The 11281-nt window shown below is 33.5% G+C and overlaps 2 protein-coding genes and 1 pseudogene across 2 annotated transcripts; 2 read left to right on the top strand and 1 right to left on the bottom strand.

Moving 5' to 3' along the window:
- On the bottom strand, nt 3827-5425 carry LOC104729331 (homeobox-leucine zipper protein ATHB-16). The gene is made up of 3 exons (XM_010448266.1): nt 5130-5425; nt 4640-5034; nt 3827-4547 (listed from the first exon to the last, which is right to left on the bottom strand). The coding sequence occupies exons 1-3, from the start codon at nt 5182-5184 to the stop codon at nt 4098-4100; spliced, it is 900 nt and encodes a 299-aa protein (XP_010446568.1). The 5' UTR covers nt 5185-5425; the 3' UTR covers nt 3827-4097.
- On the top strand, nt 8508-9769 carry LOC104729330 (RING-H2 finger protein ATL32-like). The gene has a single exon (XM_010448265.2). It carries the CDS (start codon nt 8648-8650, stop codon nt 9578-9580), a length of 933 nt encoding a protein of 310 aa, XP_010446567.1. The 5' UTR covers nt 8508-8647; the 3' UTR covers nt 9581-9769.
- LOC104729329 overlaps nt 10585-11281 on the top strand; it is a 2207-nt pseudogene continuing 1510 nt past the window's right edge.

Genomic DNA, 11281 nt, shown 5'->3' with positions numbered 1-11281 from the left:
GTATTTATAGGAAGAGAAATGATGAAAAATTACATTTAGAAAAATGAGAGTTACAGTTCTAATATATTGTTTTGTTTTAATACAATTGATTAATACAACTTAGTGGAGAAATAAAGTTAATGCATAATTTATAGGGAAAAGCTATAAAGATTTCAGTTTTATATTATGTGAGTTAAATGTGAAAATTAATTGTTTTAAATTTGTGTTTTAGTATAATTTTTTTTTGTTAAAATTGCTAGCCAAGTGGACCAATAAGGAGAGATTGAAACTCTACTTTTATATATATGATTACTAAAGTCTTTTTTTTCTTTTACAGTCAAACAAATTTTACACACCTATATTATTAGCCTAATACAGTTTTAATATGGATGTAAAAGAAAAAAAAGTAATAATGTGCTTTGCTTTACATATGGGTCTTTATTTGGGCCGAACAGCCTAGTAATAAATATAACGATTGGGCCGTTTAATTAAATGCCAAACATCTTAACAACACCCATTCTGATAATTTTCTTTCTTTCTAATTTTGTAGCCAACGTTTTGGATTTCTTACACATCACACATTCTCCCAAATTTTATTTGGTTATAATTTTTGATAATAAGCTTTACAAACAACTCAAATATAAGCACACGAGTTCTTTTGCTAATAGCCATTGACTTAGCGAGCTTTCGATAACTGTCTACGTTTTGTATTGACGTATTGTCCCAGCAACAGCAGAGTCGGAGAAAGACGAGAGGACAAAACGTTCGGTCAAGACCGGATTAGTAATGTTTTGTGTTTTTTACTTTTTTCTTCTTGGAAAAAAATAATATTTTTAACATATAACGCCGAATAAATTGACTTTTATGGTCTGGATAAAAAAGTAGGCTGTAGGCTCCATCATTGCTGACTTAAACTATTGTTTAGGAGTTAGGACCACTGGTTAATAGCCGCGTGTCAAACCATCTTTAGACATAACAAAAGTGTCGTCGTTTTGATAAAAACCATATTGCTCTCTCTGTCTCTGTCGCTCGCTTAAGCCGGCACGAGCCGTATATATAAGCTGTCTCCTATGAATGGGTTTTAGACTTTTTTAGTAATCGTATTCGAATCTTTTCTAATTACTATATCATTTGTAATTTATCATAATTCAATAGTATCATTTGTCTATATTGTTAAGTTTAGCTACCTTTATGTTGTATCATCCATTTTCCTGCAAAACTTATCGAGTATTTTAATCGCACTAGTGGTTGTGGTGATTTGTTTACCGAACGAGTATTTTAAGAGTGTGTGTGATTTATAATGCTTGAGTGACCATCTTTCTTAGCAAATAAAGTTACGGCTTGTATATGAGGAACTATAGAAATAAAACAAATGGAAGTTTTCATATATATGTTCTATATATATATTTGACATGTTTTCAAATGACATGTTGTTCTATCTCTAGATCTAGTACGTTTGAACCTAACAAAAGTTTTGAATGTGCCTGTAGTTCCAAAATCTTATCGTTAATTTAGTTACGAATCATGATAACTAACCATCTCTTTTTCTATTTTTTTTTTTTTACTTTTAACAGTATCCAAAAATTGTAAAACAATGTTGATATATTCACCAATTTTTGTTATATATATAGTGTGAAATTAATAAAACATCCTAATTATTTTTGATGACCACATCAACTAAATAAATATTTCCAAATTTAGAGTATTATACGAATTTCCAGAATTAAAGACTTGACAGGGACCTTTCTAAATGACCACCACCTTGTAGTTGTTTAATGACAAGTTATTTTCACTAATTGTTTAAACCCATTTGCGTAAAATAAAACTGCCTTTCACAATCAGAAAGCATATATGAATTTCTTCTACAAGAGGGGCCCCGGGGTGTTGAAAATCATAACCTATCGAGAGATTAACAAAGACGATTAAACTGTATATGCTTTTAATTTAGCAATAGATTCTAATAAAAACATTATCTTATTTATATTCTCGAAATAAAATAAAACTTGATTTGTCTCCTTACGCAATAGAATTATACACTAAAAAGTAGTCTAGGGTTTAAAAGAGAGGCAACACTAAAAGTCTTTGTAGCAGCTACAATAACATTAACATGATCAATATTTTTTTTAATAAAGAACCCTATATATATACTGCTTTTTGGTAAGTCCAGTTAATATCCCAATAGCAAATAACTTTCATGATTGTAGTACTACACATGTAGAAGCAAATGTTTTAATCAAATTTTGAACTACGGTATATCAGTATATGTAAACTTCGTGTTGATATATATATATATGTACAACAAACAAACTTTTTCATCGACGATATTTTGCTCATATTATACTAATATAGGGATACTACGATACAAACCACCAACAAAAAAAAACACTAATGATTTCAAAATATACAATAAAGTTAATTAGGATGTTTCAGTTGTTTAATTTGCGTAGTACTATATAATTGAAGGATTTGCAAAGATTCTAAAAAAAAAAACAATTGTGATCTTTGCTAAGAGAAAGTGAAGCACACAACAGAAATGTTCGCCGCCCGGAATCAAATGGAATATTAAAATTTTAGTAGTAGTAGGCTAGTGCAACTAGGTTATAGAAAACATAATTCTAGGAAAAATTAAACAATCTACTAATCAAACCAATGTGCACGTTAATGTGCAACATCTAAAAGTCGCACACTTAAGTTTAAAAGTAAACCGACAAAATCTAAACCGAGCAAACCGAGTCTCTCATCGTGGAACGTGTGGGAGATACAGATGAGGGTGGGTTGGAAATAGACGGCTGTGAAGAGGTGAGATGTCGCGAATCGGAGGGCTAAGAAATTGAAAAGCACTGTACACGTGTCTATCTATCTTCCTCCATCGAATATTATTATATTATAAAAAATTATTTATTTTATTGTATAATTTCCGGCGATAGTGACAAATGGCAAATGATGAAAACGACATCATCTCTGATTGGCCCACAATCACATGGGCGTGTAGGGCCTACTGTAAAGAAAGGAAATTACAATATAGGTCCCTTAATTTTTTGAGTTGGTAATATAAAGAATAAAAATATGATTTTTTTTTTTTTTTAACCATTGGATCACAACAGGTTGATTCATTAGCCAAATTTCTATATCCGGCATGACTCAATCCTTGGTATGATGGTGCTTTGTGCATTTAAGAATTACCAATGACCACTGCACTAAAGTCATTTTATATTTTTTTTCTTTTTATTTTGAATATGCATAATTTTCCCCCTTAAATATAAAAAAGAATAATTTAAAAACAATTAGAGAAGTATTTAAATATTATGATTATAAGTTTGATAAAAGGAAATTATAGAAAAGAAAAAAAGGGTACTTGGTGACATATTGTGATATGAATGCCCCTCAATTTCAGATACGATCCGTGACAATGGTAAAAGCTTCTGTTTCTGACAGTGTCAGAATGAATGAATTTTTTTCATCATTCACTAAAAACGATGTCCCCATACTTTCCCACTTTAATAATAAAACGTGTACGCACAATCATGGTAACAAAAGCACCTTGATGATTGATGATGATATACTACTACTACTATACTAGCATTTTTTTCTCACAAGCCAATCCTATGTTTTAAGCCTATGAATTGATGATGATATCTTAATTTATCGCCTTTTTCTTACTATAACAAAAAAACAAAACTTTATTGACTTTCTTTACCAAAAGCAAAATTCATAGACGTCAAAAGCTTTTCACGTGTATCGACGAGTTTGTAACATTTATTTAGAGTTGTCGTGGTCGTGTGGGATTATGAAAGTATATAGATGTTATGTTACCATTACATCCATTTCAGAAACAGTTCACCAAAAATAGAAACGTTAAAAGTTTTATTGCTTTCATATCAGAGAGTGTCCCTAGTTGATTCCTATTACTGTAAAAGTAAAAATAAAAACACCTTTCAACATCGTTAAAATTACACTAAGAGCCATGGAAACGAGAGTTAAAAAGATAGATAAAATTTACAATCTTAAGGCCCAATAATTTAACTCTTTCCTCCTTAATCCTTATTTATCGATTATTTTCACTTTTGCCCCTCTCTGTTCCCACGGAGCACGATTCGATCATCCCAATGATTCTCTCCTCAAGTCCAATGATCAGAAGCAGAGTACCAATGAAGTGACGGTGGTTGTTCATCGGAGAAGAATCCACAAGCTTCTTCACCGCTTAGAAAATCGTCGTGATCCTCTCTTTGTTCCGTTTTCACAAACTGTAAAAAACTCCCGCCGGCAACCGTCGACGGCGGCGTTGTTCTTCCGTTATCCGAACTTGTCTCTTCGTTTAGAACGGCGCTTGAATCGCAGCTATCGGAAGATCCAGCGTCGAACACTCCGGTTGAATTCGGTAGAAGGTCACGCAGGTCGGTGAAGCTTCGCCGGTAGTTAAATCCGGTTGAATGGTCAAGAAACTGTAGAGGAGACGACGGAGTTGAACTATCCGGCAATGAAACTACTTCTTCTCTCTTAACACTCTCAGTCGTAGCTTTGTTGTTATCTTCTTCTTCTCCGTTGATCGTAGCTTTGATTTTACTAATCTGCGATCACAATTTTTTTAATTAAAAATCAAACCTTTTTTGCATTTTCGACTGTTAAAGTTTCAATTTTTATGATTTTAGTTTTCTTTTACCTCTTGGAGAAGAGAATCGTTGTCACGGCGGAGAGAATCGAAATTGTGGCGGAGAGAGTCGTATTGGCTCTTAAGAATGCCGTAATCTTTCTCAAGTTGTTTTGTTTTCCACCGTGCACGACGGTTTTGAAACCAAACCGCTACTTGACGAGGTTGGAGTCCAAGCTCTTGTGCTAGTTTCGTTTTCCTCTCAGGTTCGAGTTTGTTCTCAAGTTCGAAATTTTTCTCAAGAGCTTTGACTTGGTCAACTCTCAATCGTCTCTTCTTTTCCGATAGACCCATGTGGTGATGGTTGTGGTTGTTGCCGGAGTATTCCTCGATTAGTGTAGCGTCCTCGTCGTAACCTTCAAGCATAGATTGGTAATTACTTCCGTAACCTCTTGGACTCTGTTCATCTGTTTATTTGAAAAAAAAAAAAAATAAGATTAGAAACAGTAGTAGAAAGGATCACATGAGGATTGTCTGAAGTTAAACAAAATGGTAAAAGAACCTGTAGAAGTGGAGATGAGACCACACATTGAATCTGAGCTGCTTAGCCTCTTCATGGTGACAGCAAAATAAAAAGAAGTTCAAATCTTACAACAATGTTGTGAACAGAATTGAGCTTCTTTACTTGAATACATAAACAAAAAATGAAGATATGGATTGAGAAATTCCAACAGAGTGAAAGCTTTTAGTAATTCATTTACAGAGGAAGCGGAGAGAGGGAGAGAGAGGGAGAGAGAGCAATGGTTTGTTTGTTCTTTGTTTTGTTTTTTCAATATGAACAAGTTGGTTTCACACTTTCCCTTTCTTTAAATAAACCAAACTTGGGTTACGATTTAAAGTGGTTAAAATGTAACTAAGGTTAAGTTTTGAACCAGAGCTACTACATATGGCTCAGCTCGGCTCTGTAGCGGAATCCGTGATACGTCGTCGTATGTGTTTATTTTTAATAATTTGGTTATAGCCTAATTTATTTATTATGTAGGGTGTTTCTATTTATTTATTTTTAATTCAGAGAAATTTAATAAACAGCGAATAGTATATACGTAAGAAAGAGGCTTTTTAAAAGGAAGATTTTAAAATTACAACATCCTTTGTAAAACGTCATAAGATACGTCACAGAAGATTTGATGACATAAATGACAAACTATGATTTGTTTATTAATGAATTAAATCAAATGTAGTTTTCCTTATCAAACTAAAATTCCATTGGATAAGATATAAAATTATACAGATATCATAATTTAGTCCCACATATCTGAATTTTGATATATATATATATATATATATATACTTTATATTAAAACATTAGTATTTAATAATTAATAGTATGTTATAGTGTTGGCAATGCAGAAGAGTGGGATTAAAAGGCTTTTGCGGGTGAGGGAACAAAGACTGACAGTTTGGGTTTTGGTTCACTGAATCATCCAAAACTATAGGCTCCGCTCAAGCGGCACCGTCAAAATGACAAATGAATTAATACAATCTTGTGACTACGAATTTTTTTTTTTTTTTTGAAACAACTGGTAATAAAATAAAGTAAAAAAAAAAACAAAAGAGTGCAAAAATATAGACATATGTCAAAATGAAGCTTTGTTATAGAAAGGTTCAATATAGATTTGCTATATATATATATATATGTGTATTTTTATAATAGTCCTTATAATTATGCATTTGCGTTTTTACATGGAAAATATTACAACTTTTAAGTGAAACAGACAATCCCATAGTGATTACTGATTTTTCTAGAACAATATAAAAAGGGCTTTGGGTCCATCACACGTTCAATTTTCAAGAAACGTCTTTAGACTCATATCACTTGAGGTCAATTTCAAGAAACATTATCTAAATGGGAGAAAATGATTCTATTAGAACTCAACTTGTGAATAAAGAGATGGGCCTCTACACTACATTATGATACCAGTCTTAGATGATGGACCGCAAAAACTCTAGTTTGTTTGTTATCAATAGGCCTACAGCCTACTCCATTTATTGTTATATTAATTTGTATGTTCGTTTTTTTGTTTGGTCTTGTTAAAGTAGTTGTTAGTTGTTATGAACTTATGATATACGTATGTTAAACTAAAAAGAACATGTGGAGTTCGACGTTCCCGTACACGTTTCCTACATTTGAGTATTTGACATTTAATACATATACTGTTGCACAGCTACTGGATCAGCTTGAAAAATAATATTAGCATAAATAGAATTTGGATCATGAATTCCATGCTCGAGAGTCGAGCCTCGAGTACATACATCTACATGCATTTTGAAGATATATACTCAAAAGTTTCAAACACATTAAAAATTTATTGATAGAAAAAGAATTAAGAGATTTTTAAAATTTGTCATATATACAGTAGTATATATGTATCGTAACTCTTTGGATTATAATAATTAAGTTCAAGTCTCGAGATTGTGAAATTCGTATTTATCCTATCAAGTCTATCTTACTTGCACTAAGACTTTTTAGCATTTAAATTTATATTTTACAGAAACTGTTGTGCGTATCAGCCAACTAATTCTGATAGAGACAGAGTGAGTGTTAAGTTAATTGAAAACATTTAAAATTAATTGGAAATGTAGTGAAAAAAAAAAAAAAAACATGTGATTAGACGGTGATACAACCAAAACCATTAGCTGCAATTGTTATGATCGATCACTCGTATTGTTGGTGTGGCCATAAATATATCTATCTTTTCATTTTGTTGCCAGGGGATTACACACCACTTATCCCGCTTGTGTTGTTGTTGTAATTCTGCTTCTGTTGTTTTTGTTTAATTTCTTGTCTGAAATCAAGGAAAAGGCAAATTTGTACGATGAAACATTCTGACCTCTTAAGAATTGATTAATTTGACCCTATCGAAGAGACAAATAATTTGTGTATATGCAACGAACATGTGGATAAACATGATTGACACATATATAATCCAAGCACACAGTTTTAGCTGATCTGATTTAGACTTTTTCATTTCATCAAGTGGAGCTAAAAGAACAATACTTGGATTCACCCCTATGGGTGAACCTCTCCATTCACTCCCTAATAAAATAAGGTAATAAAATCTGTATACATTATTATAAAATTAAAAAATTTAAACCGCACTTTAATAAACCCAAACCAATGTATATAAAATCTAAACCCTAACCATCTCATTTGTGAACCCAAATCGTATATAATTTCGTTCTACTTATAAAATCTAAACTCTAACCATTTTATTTGTGAACCCAAATCGATATATAATTTCGTTCTAATTGTGAAATCTAAACCCTAACATCTCATTTGTAAACCCAAACCGACATATTATTTTGTTCTACTTGTAAAATCTAAATCCTAACTATCTCATTTGTGAACCCAAACCGACATATAATTTCGTTCTAATTGTAAAATCTAAACTCTAACCACCTCATTTGTAAACCCAAACCGACATATAATTTCGTTTTAATTGTAAAATCTAATCCCTAACCACTTCATTTGTAAACCCAAACCGACATAATTTTATTCTAAGTTTAAAAATCTAAACCAAGCCAATATTTAACTTTCCTTAATTAAAAGTATACAGAATTTATTTCCTTAATTTGGTTTGCTTTTTAATTTAATTTTAATTTATTTTTGAAATGAAATATTAGATGGAAGATTATGATTGGCTGCGAAAAGAGGGGGTGAATGGAGAGGTTCACCCCTGGGTGAACCTAAGTATTTTTCGAGCTAAAATGGACTAATTACAATATTAGTATTTTATTGTAACCAAATCTACCCCAAGCAATTTGACGATTTTTTGCATAATTGTCCTTTTTAATAAACCTTTCTTAAGCTAATCTAAAAGTCAAAAATATTACTATATGCTTATCCCTCTAAGTATATATATAAACCCAATCTTCGTTTATAACCTTAAAACATAACAAAGCTTACTATAGACATTTTCATTTTATTTACAAGCAGAAAATCAAATTTCACGTGGATAAATCTCAGCCGTTAGTATTCCTTCTAACGATTCTTACTCGCGACGTCGTTTCGAATGAACGATGATACGTGTCGACAGTTTTAGTCCTCACCGTTGGATTATTTTCCACGTGGCATTCATCCTACAGAGCAAAGCTAATGCTCAATCATTCTCACCGAGTCCGCCTGAGTTGCAGCAACCGGGTCAAACTCCGTCGAAGACCACCGTCTTCGCCGTTCTCGTCACCCTCTTCTTCTTCATCGGATTACTCTCCGTCTATATCCGCCATTGCACTCGCCCTAACTCCGAATACTCCACCAGATATTCTCGCCGCCGCGCTAACGACGGTTATTCACGGCGAGGCGGACTTGACGACGCAGTCGTCGAAAGCTTCCCTGTATTCGCTTACTCCTCCGTCAAAGAATCAAAACTCGGATCCAACGATTTGGAATGTGCGATTTGCCTCAACGAATTAGAAGATCGTGAAACGGTGCGGTTGCTTCCGATTTGTAATCATCTCTTCCACATCGATTGCATCGACGCTTGGCTTCACTCCCACGCAACTTGCCCTGTTTGCAGATATAATCTCACGGCGGCGAAGTCGGATAACTCCGGTGGCGCGGTGATATTGAGAGACCATGTCGTGATTGACGTTGAGACCGTTGAGACAACGAAGAGTCACCACCTCGTCGGTAAGTTTCCGAGATCGAATTCGACGGGTCATTCAATGGGTCGACTCGGTTACGGCGCTGAGAGGTTTACTCTGCGGTTGCCGGATGATGTGATGAGGCGAATAATGGAGGTGAAAGGACGTAGACTGAAACGAACGAGAAGCTTCGACGTTGATTTGACGGCGGAAGGGAGAGAGAAATATGACCGGAGGAGCGGTGAGGAAAGCAGTTACACAGTCGGGTCGGGTGGGATGTTGGATCGTTGGGGTTTGACTTTGTTCGTTTCAAAGTCAAACTCGGGTTCCGTTAGATCACAGAAATCTAACGGCGAACCGTTGAAATGAGTCGACGTTATGTTTTGTCGTCAGCCTTGTGTGTTTGGGTTTGGAGTGGTAAATAAAAAAACTAAAAAGTTACTTTGTTATACAGTAAAGGTCCAAAAGCTTGTTTAGTAGCTCGCTAAACAAGTAGGAGTATATAATACTCCCTCCGTTCTAGTTTAGTTGTCGTTCTAAAATTTAATTTTTGTTTCATATTAGTTGTCGTTTTAGATTTTCAATACAGATGTTTGATGAATATTCCAATCTTATCCCTATTATTTTAAAGTTTCAACCAATGAAAAAATTATAAAATATATTAACGAAGGACAAAACATAAAATTTGATACTCCCTCTGTATCATAATACTTGATGTTCTAGAATTTTTACATGAATTAAGAAAAACATTTAATGTTTAGCAATAAATGTATTCTTCATTTATAATAACATATTTTTATAATTATTAACTAATAGTATTTCATCAAATTTTTAAATTCTCATTTAATGATTTTTGAAATTTGTAATTTCTTAGTATTAATTGATAAAAGTATACAGAAAATCATCCTTTGTGATACAAGAAAAAATTCTAGAACATCAAGTATTCTGATACAGAGGGAGTAGTTTCCTTAATTTGTGTGCAAAAACCTTAAACGACAGTTAAAATAGAACGGAGGGAATATAATTTTCTCAAACAGTGTTTCTATTCAAATGTTAGTAACGAAGATATTATTATTTGAGTCTTTATGTCATTTTTATTGGGTTTAGTACTTAGTCGTAACGAGAGGGTTTTGCGCAACAGCCAGCCAACAGGTGTTGATGTTTTGGAAACTTTTTCTGTAATGTTCTTAATCGCAGGTAACAAAAGATATCAAAGTGTGTTCGTTATAATCATCTGTCCTTTACAATAATTTGATATACGTAACTGCTGGTACTTGAGTGAATGAATACGAAGAGGAAATCATCAGATTCGAACGATTATATTCTTTAGAAAAAAAGAAAAGAAAAAACAATCGACGATTGAGTGATTCTCTTCATATACAAACATTATATTAATTATTTGACCCATGTTGGTTGGTTACATAGAATTAAAATAGTTTCCTTTTCTTGACCTACAAAACCATATACTATACTATTATATTTATAATATCTCATCATCATCAAATTAAAAAGAAGTCATCGATTCATCATCATTCATCAAAGCCTATTATTCGATGGGAAGAATCACAAGTTTTGCAGATCTCATAGGCAAAATCAAAGACAAAGCTTCTCAAAGCAAAGCTGCTTTTGTCTCATCAAACACTAGAAGCAAAACTCTCCCTTTCCATCTCTCTGTCCTCCGTGCCACTACTCACGACCCTTCAACGCCGCCAGGGAATCTTCACCTCGCCGTTCTCCTCTCCGCCGGTTCAGGATCACGAGCCACCGCTGCTTCTGCCGTCGAATCCATCATGGACCGTCTTCACACTACCAAAGATGCTTGCGTAGCCCTCAAATCTTTGATCATCGTCCATCACATCGTCAAACACGGCCGCTTCATCCTCCAGGATCAGCTCTCTGTTTTTCCTGCTTCCGGTGGCCGTAATTATCTGAAACTTTCCGGTTTTAGAGATGAGAAATCTCCTTTGATGTGGGAGCTTTCTTCTTGGGTCCGATGGTAAAGTTATAAATAAATAAAAATTCGATTTTTATCATAAAGTTTGGATTTTTATTGTTTTTTTTTTTTTTTTT

Source organism: Camelina sativa, chromosome 12 (assembly GCF_000633955.1).
Source record: "Camelina sativa cultivar DH55 chromosome 12, Cs, whole genome shotgun sequence".
NCBI classification, from domain to species: domain Eukaryota; kingdom Viridiplantae; phylum Streptophyta; class Magnoliopsida; order Brassicales; family Brassicaceae; genus Camelina; species Camelina sativa.
This window is presented reverse-complemented; position numbering and strand designations above follow the sequence as displayed.